The 15,278-nt window shown below is 36.5% G+C and overlaps 2 protein-coding genes across 2 annotated transcripts; one reads left to right on the forward strand and one right to left on the reverse strand.

Moving 5' to 3' along the window:
* The first annotated feature begins 19 nt into the window (after window positions 1-19).
* Window positions 20-1,756, forward strand: LOC145234162 (uncharacterized). The gene is made up of 4 exons (XM_080098925.1): window positions 20-271; window positions 679-823; window positions 1,025-1,134; window positions 1,452-1,756. The coding sequence occupies exons 1-4, from the start codon at window positions 20-22 to the stop codon at window positions 1,704-1,706; spliced, it is 762 nt and encodes a 253-aa protein (XP_079955051.1). The 3' UTR covers window positions 1,707-1,756.
* Window positions 1,757-2,246: 490 nt separating this feature from the next.
* LOC145233266 (uncharacterized) lies at window positions 2,247-13,607 on the reverse strand. Its single transcript, XM_080097962.1, has 12 exons — window positions 13,494-13,607; window positions 12,902-13,110; window positions 11,076-11,246; window positions 10,486-10,549; window positions 9,932-10,054; window positions 9,484-9,638; window positions 8,786-8,982; window positions 8,192-8,303; window positions 6,605-6,677; window positions 4,918-5,055; window positions 4,512-4,598; window positions 2,247-2,755 (listed from the first exon to the last, which is right to left on the reverse strand). Exons 1-12 carry the CDS (start codon window positions 13,539-13,541, stop codon window positions 2,636-2,638), a joined length of 1,497 nt encoding a protein of 498 aa, XP_079954088.1. The 5' UTR covers window positions 13,542-13,607; the 3' UTR covers window positions 2,247-2,635.
* Between the last annotated feature and the right edge of the window lie 1,671 nt (window positions 13,608-15,278).

Here is a 15,278-nt window from a genome sequence, read left to right on the forward strand (position 1 = left end):
TTTAACATTTATTAGCACAATGAAAGTTATAGCAGCTGGATACCCGAAAACAGGCACAAAAACTATGTGTCAGGCTTTACGAATTCTCGGATACACAACTTATGATTGGATCGAACACTTCTGGTACCATGCGAATGATTGGGACCGTATTATAAACCACGGAGGAACCATAGCCGACTTTATAAAAATGTATTCAGAAATTGATGCAGTAACTGACAGTCCATGCTGCTATTTTTGGGAAGACATTTTACAAGCCTTTCCTGATGCCAAAGTAAGACTTCTTACTAGCTTTTGGTGTGTTATTATGATACACGTGTTTTGCAATATATCGTATTTTATGTGAGGTCAGTTTGATTGTTCAAGCTCAATTTGTTGATACAATATGTTAAGTTAAAATTTAAAAGTTGTTCTTTCAGGCATTATGGCTACATCTACAGCAGTGTTTCCAAAACTTTATTGTTCACACCAGAGTTGAGGCCTATCAGTCAAACTTTCGGGCCTAAACGGGCTTTCAAAAAACGATTCGGTTTCGGGCCGGGTTGAGACTCGAATTTCAGGCCGGCTTACAACTCTGACCCCCGCATCACTTAAACACCTAAATTGAAATGGGCCACACAAAATATACAACAGCAATTCAAAAACATATGTCTTAAGATCCTATTCCGTTGTACGTTTAAGGTGATTCTGACAATAAGAAATGAGGACGATTGGTACCAAAGCTTATCTCGGCAGACCAACTCGTTGAGCAACAGTCTGTTTCTTAAATCCTTACACACATTGACGTATTCCGGCTGGAGAGCGTTTCGGCATCGCAAGAACGATCGTAGGAAAACTTTTTTGTAATTTGTTACTTCGCTTTGTGTTGCGTTTGCCTACAGTAAAATACAATATTTGAAAAAGGCCACTTTTCAAAAGGTGTGTAGTAGGCTACTGTCGACTGTTAGGTCCCAGAGAATGGTTTGACTCATTGCCCAAACGACTTATTTTAATCCCCAAAAATGTGTTTTTAAATATATTTTTACAGAGGGAACTTTTAGAGGAGACAAATGCAGGTGGCCTTGGCAAAAAGTGACGATTTTTAACGAGGCAATCATGAAGCGAATGTACATACAGCACAACCTTTATTTGCAACAGGTAGGATATTGCTAATCTTATGCAAAAACTAATCGCAATAATGGCAGTTATACTTTCTCAGGTGATTTTTAGCTGTGTCGCAATTTTTTTTTTTTTTTCGCAATAATGGCAGTTATACTTTCTCAGGTGATTGAGTAGCTGTGTCGCAATTTTAGCTTAGGCTACCATCAAGTTTATAGAGCTCTTCTGGCAATTGTATTATATAAAATACATTTACCAGAAGAGCTCTATAAACTTGATACTATGCCTGGCAGGGTTAGCTTACCATATTGGTTGTTCACCCTGCAAAAACTGCTGGTTTATAAAGTTTTTGACAGAAAATACCGAAAGACCAACTTCTAATTTTTGACGTCAGTGAGGGATGGGAGCCGCTTTGTGAGTTTCTGGGAGTTGAAACCCCTACTAGACCATTTCCACACAAAAACAAAAGGGCTAGTGTTATCGAAGAGTACAGAACAGAAAACCCAATTATGAAGAGAATGGAACTTGAACTATATATTTCCGTTTTCTTAATTTTCGGCATCGTTTCCGTAATTTTTTGCTGTCTTCTTCAACGGTGGTTAGAAATTTGATAATTCCAATTCATAACACATTAGTATGTTTTGAATGCGACAATGTTGCATCGGGGTATAAATGTTTTTTTTACTTTTTTGAAACGAACTCGATGTGAGGAGATGAATCGCTAATGTTGTAAAATTCACTTTTTGTTTGTTTGTATGTTAAGGAACTATTCCAACTTTCAAAACACCTGAAATTCCAACTTTTAACTGTTCGTATGAATGCATACTTTGGGTAACAATCAGCTTCTCTTAACCCTGAAAATTATGACCCTACTTCTATAGTAGGCTACTATTACTACTATTATGTGAAAAACAAATTTAAATAAAATGTCGTCACGTTTAACTGGGAAAAGGCTATTCTACAAATTTGTCTAAAATGCTTGAAATATGAGTACATTGCACCAAGATAAGCATTTCAATTTCTCTTTAGAGTTCTTAGGTTATTGTTTTAGTAAGGGCACGTCAAGGCCTTTACAAATGAGGACACAAACAACAAATAGTTTGGAACATTAAAGCACTGGGCCACAGCTATGAACAACATGTCACTTCACACACTGTCAGAATCTCTTTAATGGCAAAATACAGTGACGCCCATCATTGCACACAACAAAAATAATAAAAGTAAACACAGAAATCTCAAATGGCAAAATATTGCAACGCAAGTTTCTTTTATATTACACCAAAGGTCCAAAATAAATCTTTTTGAATCCAGTAAGATGGCAAAGACTTTTTGAAAGCATCCTAGGTTGCATTGTGAAGTATGTGGTAAAACAGTGGCTGTTGTTTATAAAGTTTTAAAACTATTGCATAATTTTACATTAGAAATACAACACAGTAGGACTTATGAGATGCACTGCAACTACATTGCATCAATTCAAAAAAAGAATACCTTTTTTGGGGGTAAAAATTGCACATGCATGTAATAAAACAATCCCTATTGCCTACAGTTCTTCTTTGGCTGCAGCCACTGGTTTAATGTCAGCAACAAACTTTTCACCATAAATGTTTTTGGCCATGTCCATTTCTACCTGACCATTTTGAATGAGTTTGCGAATCATGACCTGTATGAAAATGAAAAACTATTTTATTACCCATCGAATCCACTGCTTTTTCATGGTTAGGATAGGGTTGAAAAACACAAAATTCAACTGTAAACTGTATAAGTTCAACAGCCTGATTGTTATCAAAAAATTTTACTGAATAATTGGAGACAAATCATCCCAAAGCAATTATTTACAAATTATGGCACAGTATTTGCACATTGCGTGATCTAAAATTGCATCAACTTTTTTCAACTAAAATTTTTTGGGTCAGCCTAGAACAGGGGCGGGCAACTTCTCCAGTTGGCGGGCCTGATATGGGAAAATGAAGTACTTGGCGGGCCGGATTCCTGAATCGATACATTAATCGCGTATTTATCCAGTGATTTAAAACAAATTTTTGACCACCTACACCAGGGGTGGGGAACCTTTTTTGTTTATAAAGGCTACCAAACGATTTATCGACACTCGTGTAGGCCGCATAGACTATTTTCCAGGCCAAGGGCAGTGATGTTCAAACTTTTTGACTTACAGAATGATCGTTTTGCTATTTCCTCGTAGTTTGTAGGACTTACGGTCCCAGCTAATTAAAATTCCTCACTACATTTTCATCTTCACTACAACATTCAGGATTTATTTAACCTAGAAATGGCTGAACCTGGAGTTTTTGGTAGTCCTAACTATGGAAATCGCTTTATGTACCACTATGGGACCACATGGGTCTTGTTTGAAAACCGCTGCCCTGGAACTAATCAAAAAATAATCTGCAATAAAGTCAAAAATACGTTTCTGTCTATTTTTTTTCAGCGCCTGGTGCAGTCGGTTATATCAACATCTTAAAAATGTATTTTGCCACCGAAAGCCGCACTTAGTGCCCTAAAAGGCCGCATGTGGCCTTTAGGCCGCAGGTTCCCCACCCCTGAACTAGGCTATACGTGTGGAAACAAAGAAAACCGTTAAAGTAGGACACACACAAGGTTGGTAGTTATGTCGTAACAATGGACGTATGGTGCAATGGTAACAACGGCGGGAAATTTTTTGGCTATTGGGGAGCGTTACAACTGTAATTTGACGTAGTATGCAAGTAATGGGAGATTGCGGCAGACTGTGGCCGCGGGCCACATTATCATGTAAGACCGGAAACTGTCCGCGGGCCGCTCAAAATCCCGGGCCGTATGTTGCCCACCCCTGGCCTAGAAGCATGGCTGGTAGACAAAAACCATTTGGGATCAACTGCCAGGAGTAATGCAAATTATGTTCATAACATAACCCGTTTAACATAATTAAATTGTTGTAAATTTATTAATGTTTGAAATTGCTATGAAAACTGTTGTAAAGTTTACACCCAAGTTGTAAGTGAGGCAGAAATGTGAGCCCGGAAGTAAAAGCCAGAAGCCCATCAGGAACCAGAATCGTTTTTAAGAACTGTTCCTAGGGGGTGCGGGGATGCTGAATCATTAAGGTTGGTTAGGTCTATTCTATTTAAGCAATTACAGAAGGGGGAGCGAAAATTGGTTGGTGATTTGAAAGGGGTGCAGCAAGGAAAAAAGGTTAAGAACCACTGGACTAGGGCTTAAACATGGTGTTTTAGGGTTGTTAGGCATTAGGTTAAGTCCAGCACCTAATTACTTAGCTAGGTAATTTATATTACAAAAAATGTGACATCAGGTCTGTTTGTTTAAAAAATACCTTAGCCCTAACCCAGCCGGACTTACAACTCTGGTTCACATCATACCGTTTAAGACACTTCAATGTTAATTCTATGTAAATAACTTACCCTCTCAGCAACTAGCTGTGCATTATATAATGCCTGCGCCAAGGCTTGGTAATAATCATCAACGTCTTGCATTATCTCATATTGCTCCTAAAAATTCACAGAAATGTTGAGCTTTGCCTTTAAACCACAAACAAAATAAATAAAAAATCAAATAGTTTGACATACATCAGGTAGGTGGGTTAAAAATCTGTCACCGTGGTAAATGGAGCAAGTTTTTTTAAACAAGTTACAAGATAAATTTTGCAACAGATAACTTATTTTTATCATCACAGAAAACAAAACAACAACAACATAATGTGTTATCTCCTTTTAATTCGAATAATTTTTTATTTATGGGTTTTATTATATACACACTGCATAAGAGTTGGTACTAACATCTAACATTTTATATTACAAAGCAACTAACCTCCTGGTGTTTATGTTTAAACAAATCATGGTCAGCAACATTTAATTGGTTATCGCCATTCAGGTCCATGTTGCTGTAAATTGTATTAAGCGTATTTTCACATGCATCATCCCAAGATTGAAATGTACTGGGTTGCATCTAAAAAGGTATAGAGTTAATAAAAAAGTTAAGTAAAATTCACTACATATGATATGAATCCAGTTAATTGCAGAACCAAGTGGACAATTTTTTTATGCAATTCACTGGATTGACACACATACTGTGCATTAAGTTTGGACATTTTTTTTGACTTTATGCTATTGTATTGTTATGTTCAGTCATTTCTTACTTTCTTTTATAGTTAGACTTGACTTGTTGAGATGTTTTGACACCCCCAAAAACATTATATATATGATTTTTTTGGTCAAGTTTGCAAATAAAAAGTAGTGAAAAGTATGTAGTAGGAACAGATAACTGCTCTCTTTTGGCTCTCAAGAGTGTTAGGTTAGACCCATTTGCTTTGGGTCAGTACAATTGGTAATGTGGTTTTAAAAGCAATACAAACTGAAACCAGTGATTCGCAAACCAGGGTAACCGCACAATTTTTGTTTATAAATTCCATGATGTTTCCAAAACTTTAAAGAAAAAAACCCGAATTTCCATAACCTTAATAGGAAAAAATCAAGTAATTTCAATAGCAAAACTAGAAAAAAGACTTGGTATATGTAGCCAATTTACCATACAAATTTAAATTCCATAACCTTTTCAGGTTTTCCATACCCGCGGGAACCCTGTCAAACTGTGTGCCGCAGCACGCTAGTGTACCATGAGGGATACATAACCAGTGTTTCATACCGGAACGGAACGAAACCAAATAACGTTATTCGTTCTGAGCAAATTATTAATTTCGTTATTTCGTTCTGGACCGAAATAAAATTATAACGGTATTTTTCGGTATTTCGGTCTGAAAACAAGAACATTTCCTTGTGGTCTTTACAACTATTAAGCGAACAAAAAAGAAAGTTGCAACACACAAGAATTATTGTCGGTAGTTGTTACGTCACATAACATTTGTCAATAATGGTCAAACGGATGTAAATTGTGGGAGCCTCAATTTTTATTATATCTTAACGCCGCGAAATTTTCAGCAATTGTTTCATGTCAAATGTCCAGAACAAAATACCGGAATAAAATATTACGGTATTTCGTTCCGTTCCGGTATTTTGAATATTTTTTATTTCTGTATTTCGTTCCGGTATTTGAGCCAAAAATTATTTATTTCGTTCCGGTATAACGTTCCGTTCCGTTCCGTTATGAAACACTGTACATAACAATGTTCAAAATCTCATTTTTTCTTTATATTTGACATAAAAAGTTATCTGATCTGAGTCACCAAAATAAAGTTACAAATTAACTTTCTTTTGATACTTTTTGTGTGGTCGACCTTTAAAAGGCACCGCCAAAAGAAAGTTTTGTTGGTTCATTCGCCACATGCTTAAACAGTTTGAGAAACACTGGCTTAGACACTGCATAGCATGCTACCAGCTTTGCACAAATGTGACAATGTAGTTTTTGCTTACTCCAGTATGTAATTACTGGGTTCACCATGATAAAATTGCAACTTACTGCAATGTTAATCCAGGTCACTAACAAACCTGGGGGCCATGCTAAATAAACATTAAAAAAACTTATACACTTCAGCACCTACCATTAAAATTCCAGCTTTAAGGTCTTCAATGTCGATGGAAGACTTTTGGCCAAATGCTTGGAAAACTGCAGCTCTATATAATAATAATTTGTACGTTAGTCAAGTTGTATGCTTTAAATGTGAGCAGTGGAAACTATGGACACAAAAACCTTTTACAAAAACACAAATCAGATGCAGGTTTCAACCTCAGCAATTGTTGAAATAAAAGTTATAAATTAATATTTTCAATCACATGTGCTCAAACAGCCAAACACAGTCTAGGCCAGGGGTGGAAAACCTTTTTGTTTACAAAGGCCACCAAGCGGTTTATCGGCACTCGTTTAAGCCACATAGACTATTTACCAGGCCAAGTAGAGTGGTGTTTAAACTTTTTAACTTTACAGTATGGTCGTTTAGCTATTCCCTTGTAGAGTTGTAGGACTTATGGCCCAAACTAAATAAAATTTCTCAATACATTTTCTCCTTAACTACAACATTCAGGATTTATTTAACCTAGAAACGCACTTGTTTACAAATATCAATAATCTAAGAGCAGCTTGTGACATCACAGACGAGTTTAAGACATTCGATTATGCGCAAACAATTGTTATTTTGCAACACAACTAAGATTGTAGAACCTTGGTCCTTCGTAGTCCTATGGAAATCGCTATGTGTACCACTACGGGACCATTTGGCTCTAGTTTGACAACCGCTGCCCTAGAACTGAACAAATAGGAATGGGGATTTAAGATAAAAAATACGTTTCTGTCTATTTTCAGCGCCTGGTGCAATATCAACATCCTAAAAATGCCTTTAGGCCGCACGATTCCTACGCCTGGTCTAGGCTTACAAAAATTTTATTACAACTTGTTTCATTCTTTTTCTAGCAGCATAAATTGTGGCACAGTGTCTGGCACACAAAAAAACTTCAAAGGCTCTATAACATGTAGAATGCTAAATGTTCACATCTGTGCCACAAGGGCATGCAGAACAAAAAAAATGCAAATAAAATTTTTTGGTGAAAAAACCCTTAAATTTGGGTTTACATTTTGTGTCAAACTGTACCGATTTTGGCCACTCAAAATTGTACCGAATAGCCAAAATGTTGCTAATTTTTTTTTAAAAAACAGTACTGTTTCAAAAATCTATGTGGTTTGTGCTACGGGGGCTGCTCGTCCAAATATTGCAATAATGTTGCAAAATATTACATATGGCATAACAATGAGTTACATTTCAGTACCCAATTAAGGGAACCAATCGTGGTTGTTTTGAAAAAGGCAATGATTACAAAAAGGGTCATTGCCTTTTGCAGAAATATAATCTACTTAAAATATGCTAACAGTAAATATAAATATATAGCAGTATAGAATGAACAGTATATTTTTTAGCATCCTTGGGTATGTGATGGCCTAGTTAAGGCAATAGAGCAAGTTTACAACAACCTTTTTTGTCAGTACAGTCTAAAATGCAATATCTTTACAGAAACAGTTAAATTGGCTGAAAACAATTAGTGTGTTATGTGGAATATTAGTCAAGGTTGGACAAACCATTGACATATCAAGATCTTTTTAAGACACTAAAGGGAATATTGCAATAAACTAAACTCACATAAGTGGAGTTTCTTCTTCACCACCTTCCTCCCCTTCTTCTTTTTCTTCTTCTTTAATTTCTTCGGTAGACTCAGTTTTTGCCTCATGTTCTTTTTTGTCAGGTGAATAATCTGTGATGTTCACTTATTTAGATTATTGTGAAAACAGGACAATTTTGTCATCAAACATTCATGTTGACATATCCATCTAATCTTAAACTTTCCAATCGTTCGTCGGTCATTACAATTACAATAGCTATTTTTTCAAGTGACAGATTTTTAATTCATACCTTATTTTTAGTTTTTAAGATATGACCAGTGGTAAAGGAGGTATTATAGGTGCAGCATAGCACCAAGAGCTCAAATGCAAAGGTGTCTCTTGTATTGACTTTACCATAAATCTATCAGCAAAATTACTTAATAATCTCTGTTTTGTTTCATGCAGTTATTTTTACATGTTAAGTTTCGAAAACAGATTAAGTGACCATTTCACCTAGCCTTACTTGTACTGCTTTTGTATTTGTTTTAATGGCAATATTGACCAAAAACTAGTCTCATCTGAAAATTAGTGTGCGTTCACCACTGCACATAAACAGTTTTTTAAAAAAAAATACCTTTATCAAAAATTGGTTTTTGTTGAGGTGTAGAGCCACTATATTGGTCAGTTGTTTCAAATTTGACCCGGTCAAGAGTGGCATCAACACTTTGGTCACCACAATCAGCTGGTGTCAAATTCCGAAAGTTATTTGGTAGGTGGTTAAACCAAATATTTACAGCAAGATTGTTTCCATAGGAATTTACTTGATGGGCCCTGAAACATATCGTTAAAATATAAGTGAATGTACTTTCTTTGAAAAGATTTTTTTTCAGTTACTTTAACAATGTAAAAATTTACTAAAAGTTCAGAAAAAAGTTATAACTTGAAAGCTGTTTATTATAGACCTTTTTTACATCTGGAACTACAGAACAGTTGTTTATTTGTAATCTCGACCAACAAATGTATAAATGCTAACCAAAACAATTCATAAAATATGACTGGAAGTAAAAGTTTGTGACATTAACAATTTAACCATTTGTCCCCTTAAAAAAATCATGGTAAGGATTTTTCAATTAAAACAGCCCTAGCAATGTGCCAGCAAATGCCATATGCCTTAAATCCTATTCCAAACGGTTTCCTTCCTAAAGCTTGTTGCCAGTCACGTAGCCCATGCATTTCCTTATGCTGTGGTTTGGAAAATTACAAACCCTAAAACTAAAAGATCTTTGTAGATTGTCCCAAACATAAACACTAAATAAAGTTAGCAATACTGACCACTTGTAAGGAATAAATAAACAGTCCCCTTCCTTCATCTGAACAACGCCATAGTTTATGTCTGAAAGTTTACGGTACTTGACATAATCAACAGCATCAACATCAATGTCAGAATATGTTCCTTCAGGATGATCAATCACACTTGCAACCCAATCCTAAAAGCACATGGGGAGTGTAAATCCTTACTACTAAAACTCAGATACAATAAAAGAACGGAACCAGTCTGATAACAATTAAAAATTGCACCAAAAGATTTTAATACAGGATTTTGCATGTCAAGAGACATAACATGAGTTAAAGATCATGCCATTAGTAATTTTTGGCACACTGTTAAAAGCCCATATTTTTGGGTTAAACAATATTGTATGCTTCTGTAGCACCTCACACAACTAAATAGATAAACTTGCATAAAATATTTAATTAAAAGTATTAAATAATACAAAAATACCTCATCAGTTTGGAAAGGACTGACAAATGTAAGTGTCTTGTTTCCACGGTAAAGGCAATTTATGTTGTCAACATCATCATTGTGTAAAACTGATTTCGTCCCACCGCTGCTGAACCACATTACCTAAACATATTTATTTGTGATTAAAAACTGGGTTTTAACAAATATAAATTATTTCAAAACATCAAATCAAAGTTTGGATAATGTTGCAAATTTGTAATGCAAAAATTTAAAAAAACATGTTCTTGGAAATTTATTGACCACTATGATACATTGGTGGACAAACATATGTAAAGATATATATTCCACATAATGAAACAACACAGGGCAGATTTTGGTTACACCAGAGATCAGCTAACAATCATCTCAACTTAGATTATTATTAAATGACGATAACGTTGAATTTTTTCCTGTTTGAAAGGACTAACTTATTGGCAATAATCAAATTTTTGCTTAAAATATATTGGTTGTTGTTTTTGTCGACTGAAATCAGTATTGATACCAAACATATTGACATTTAATCCTTTTCACTTTAAAAATTTGTTTCAACTTACTGTGTCAGCTAAATTTTTCTTCACTTTTTCACAGTTTAGTGGAGGTGGCAGCAAAACATCTCGTCTGCATAAAAATAATGTGAGTATTTACTTCCAATTTACACTACAGTTACAAGACCTAAAAACATACATATCTCTAGTGCAGTGGTGGGTGAAATTAACAAAACGTAGTACTCAAACATTGGATTTTAAAATATTTTATGCTTTGTTTTCTGCCCAATAACTTAAGTATGACACTGTTTTCAATAAAGTCACAGCTGTAAGTATGGATCAGCAGTTTGTCCTAAGAGTTTCATTACCCAATTGCATTTTTCATGGGTAAAAAAAATACAACAAATAATAAAAATCAATTGCAGTGTTTTCACATTATCTTAAGACGCCTTTGATGTGATGACACATACAAACCAGCAAGTCATTTATTTATATCTACACATCATCCAGACACAAACAGCAGTTTATTTATATCTCAACATTACCCAATCTTCTTTGAACATATGGTGTGAACACTGTTGTTCACTATCTAACAATGTTTTCAAAGCCACTACTTTCCTTGTTAAGATAGCTATAAGAAGGATATTACATTGGAATACCTCAAAAACATTGGCACCCCATTAACCATGTATATGTCATGTTTGATGTATTGCTTGACAAATGTGCGGAAAGACAGGAAACTTCCAGGTATGGTCCTATCTTCCTTTTTCCTTGCTTCCGCATAAACTTTCTCTGATGCATCTTTATGTTTGATAAAGTATTCATCTGTCCTACAAGCAAAACAAGAAAACCTTTTTCAAAGTCAATAGTATTATTGGGAAACAAAAAAAACAATACCATTTTTATTATCTTAGATCAGGGGTGGGCAAACTACGGCCCGCGGGCCGCATGCGGCCTGGCAAAGGAGTTCATGCGGCCCGCCAAGTGTTAGTAAATTTTAAAGAGAAAGTTACCAAGCAACGCAGGCGTAGAGTTTTTAAAAAATAATAAAAAGTACCGAGGGTGCGACTTGCCGATACCTATACCATGTGCAGTATCTGTACCCGTACCAGCATACGTAGGAACTAAACATAGATACTTTTTATGTGCCTTTGACTGTTGTTTCTGCCACGTTGTTATGCAAATCGTCACTTGACACAATTTCTTCGTTCGATAAAAGTAAAAGCAATTTACTTTTTCAAATACAGCCCACTTTGCACTGTTGACGCCAAAACTTTGGTCACTTTGGATCAAGTTTAGGTCGTTGCAGTACATTGCAAACTGTTTAAAAACGGCTTCAGACTCGTTAACGCAGACCCGCACAACACCTAAGGATGGATACTAAAAGCGGCTCGCCTTGTTTAATGTTGGCGCAAGGAATTTATTAACAAAAAAACATGCTTAAAATGCTTGTTTATTTTGAAATAATTACAATTGTAGCGTTTTAACCAATTTTTGCCTAGTCAAGTGACAACAAACGTATTTGCAAATAGCTGAAAATATTTTTGGGCTAGATCAGGCGTGCACAACATGCGGCCTTACGGCCACATGCGGACGCGGAGACGAGTTTGTGCGACCGGTTTTAAAATACATGCATAGGGCCGTGACGTAACTAAAACTATTTTGCCAAATATTTTGATTTTTAAACTGCTAAAAACAGATTTTGCGAGACTGGAAAAAAGATTACCAGCTTAGTAACTATATGCGTGAGGCTTTTTATCCGCTTATTGTGTGCAAACAATGCGAAAAAACAGGCCCTGCAATCGTCACAATACAGATTATGACGTCATAAACAGTTAGCTTCGTTTAGCTAAACTTGAGCACCAAGTTGAATGGTATATATATATGATATAAACCAAATTCTTTACACCAGTTATTTTAAAACAAAAAAACAAGCAAACAATGGTGGCCGTTGGTTAAATACTATGCGGCCCGATAACATTAAGAACTTTTGAATGCGGCCCGTGCATTGAAAAGTTTGCCCACCCCTGTCTTAGATAGAGATTGGAAACCACAATGCTGAAGCAATGATAAACAAAAAAACTGTGTTGTATGCGTTAAGTGTCTAGTGAAAAAAACAACAAACGATCTGAGGCTATCCAGCAGTGATAGGATGATACCAAATTTTGAAGTGAGTACTGATACAGAGTACCACGTATATACCTGCGATACTAAGTACATCATAAATTTACTACACCGAGTACTTAAATATAGTGTTGTACTTAGTTGTATATCGTTAGTTAATTTATTTGCCATGGTCGGGTACATATGCACACACATGGAGAAGCGAGTACGAGTATCGATACCACTAAAATCATTCGATACCATCAATACTGAATAACCGCCCCATTATTCAGTGTGAAAGGCCATTTTAAACATTAAAAGTGAAAAGTTTAATGCACTTGCTCTAATTTAAGCTAAAGTTATTGACTAAATTAAAACCCACCATTTTTTAAAAGCTGGAGATATTTTGGCTGCACCTTTCATCACAACAGGAATTGATGGGATCACATAATTGTTGAAAAAATCGTATGTTGTTGGAAATCCTTCAACAATTGGAACATGGAAAAATGGTCCTTCAGATCCAAAAGGTTTCATGTGTCCAGGTAATGACTTTAGTCTGGAAATCTCGGGATCATCTTGTCCGGCAGAAACCTTTTTAACAAAGTAGTTATGTAAAGAAAGTTTCTACGTCAATTCAAAAGCTTGTCATGTGTACAGCAAAAAAGTAAGGAATGTGAAAAATTTAGTTTATGTAAATAGTGCCATTGCTAACAAGTCTTCAAAGAAAGCAAGAAAAATTGAAATAAACCACTTGCTAAATACAATTTTGTCGTTTTAAAACTCTATTGCCATCATAATTATATGTTGATAATTAAGTTTAAATAAACAAATTGACATGCTCTATTTGCAATAGTTGTGCAGTAATTGTCACATATAAACTGTGAAATAAAGATCAAGTAGCACAGCAGATATGTCTGTATCTGTAATCTTGTAGTTAATTTTAAACCTCACAATACACAAGTACCACAACTTACCTTTGCTACCAAACTGAGGCATGAAATGAAGAAACATATGCGAAGCATCTTTAATGTAAAAACTTTTTTACAGAAAACAATACCATTTAAAAGTGAAGTCCAAAAGTTTTCAATCCTGGAAAAAAAATAATAAAAAAATTCAAAATGTGTTTATTGTCCTCTATTGCAAAATTTAGTTATTTGCCCGTTAAGCTTAAAGAAGATAATGCGCGGTCCGACTCCAAAAATAAAACTCTGAAGACTCCTGACTAATAACAACTAGAACGTAAAACGAGGTTTATTACAAAAACTATAAACAAGAACAAACGTAAGGTATAACGTTGGCGATAACTTCGTCTAAAGTGAGCAAGTAAGTGACTAACTTAAACTCAACAACCCAACACACGACGAGAAATATATAAAACTAGTAACAAAACTTTAGGCAAGGAAGTCTAGCATAGAATAAGATTGACCAACATTTTCGCTTTCGCTCAACGTTTACTGCCAGACGAACACACGTGTTAATGTTTTTGCTGGTAGTGTAGTGTACGCAGTGAGGTGTGACATAAGTCACGTGACGTTACGCATCAGTGATGCCCTGTCATGGTGTTCTTCTCTGCCCAATAATCACAACACATTTTTTCAAGTGAGCTTTGTTGAAACAAATATTACGAAAATTCATTTCCAAATTTGCAAAACTTAAACCAGTGGCTCTCGACGCGTGCACCACCGTTGTTGGAAAATGTGTATGTGCGGATGACGCTAAACACAATAGGGCAGCCAGAACGTAATGCAATGACAACAAAAAGCCCGCTTTGATGCCTCAGACCAGCACTTCCGCTAGAAGATTGAATTCGATCCCGGACAGAGGACATCCTTGACGGAAACCTCTACCGACCCGTATCTCGCCGGGCACACCCACAGCAGTTCTCACTGCGCAAGTGTTCGCGACGTAGACGTCCAGGATGCATTCGCTCAAGTAGCTTAGTACGGCCAAGGCACGCATAACGCTACGGACACAATCGTGCCGGATACTACCAAAGGCGTTTTTGATGTCAAGCCACCGGACAAAGATGTCTTTGCCGTTTAGCCTGGTATCTGCCAAGGCAGCATCCAACACGTACACGTGCTCGAACGTTCCCTCGACCGGCATGAAGCCCTTTTGCTCGGCGGAGACGACACGAAGAAATGGAAAAGTGGGTCTATAACAATGTACGCAGGAGAACAGTGACTTGCTTGATTTTCCCACCTAATATCAGGACAACTTGAAGCAGGCTGGTCTCCGTACGGTTTGTAAGAGTAAAAACAGAAAGGAAAAAGTGACAAAAACTCGTGAAGTAGGCGTGGATGGACAGCGACAGGGGCAATTTTGTAGCGTGACCAGCCCACGCCAAAAATGATGGCGCCAGTTGATGCTTTTACGTGTTTCAAGTCCACTAGCCGAGACCCTACAACAGGACTGCCACACACGGGGGCTACCCCTAATGGCCAGGGCCGTGATGCCAAGGGCTGAGAGTGTTTGATTGTTGTCCTTCTTAGCTTTCCAGGGAGCCGACTATAAAACTTTGGAAACTGACCCGCTTGTTTGTGGTAGGGGCCAGATGTTCACGAAGCTTCCCGCATTTCCTTTCGTTACGGGCCGTCGCAGAAGCGCAGCCGTACAGCTTCAGCGTAGGAGGTGGGAGATTTAGCCTTTACAACTCGGATGTATTGGCGAGGGGGCGGGAAGGAGCGAACCTTCATTGCACACTGTCGCCTTATCCAAGGACAATGACGTAAAGTCTGCGAGAAGGCCGCTCTTGGAAT

The sequence above is a fragment of the Phallusia mammillata genome, chromosome 6, assembly GCF_965637545.1.
Source record: "Phallusia mammillata chromosome 6, kaPhaMamm4.hap1.1, whole genome shotgun sequence".
Lineage (NCBI taxonomy): Eukaryota > Metazoa > Chordata > Ascidiacea > Phlebobranchia > Ascidiidae > Phallusia > Phallusia mammillata.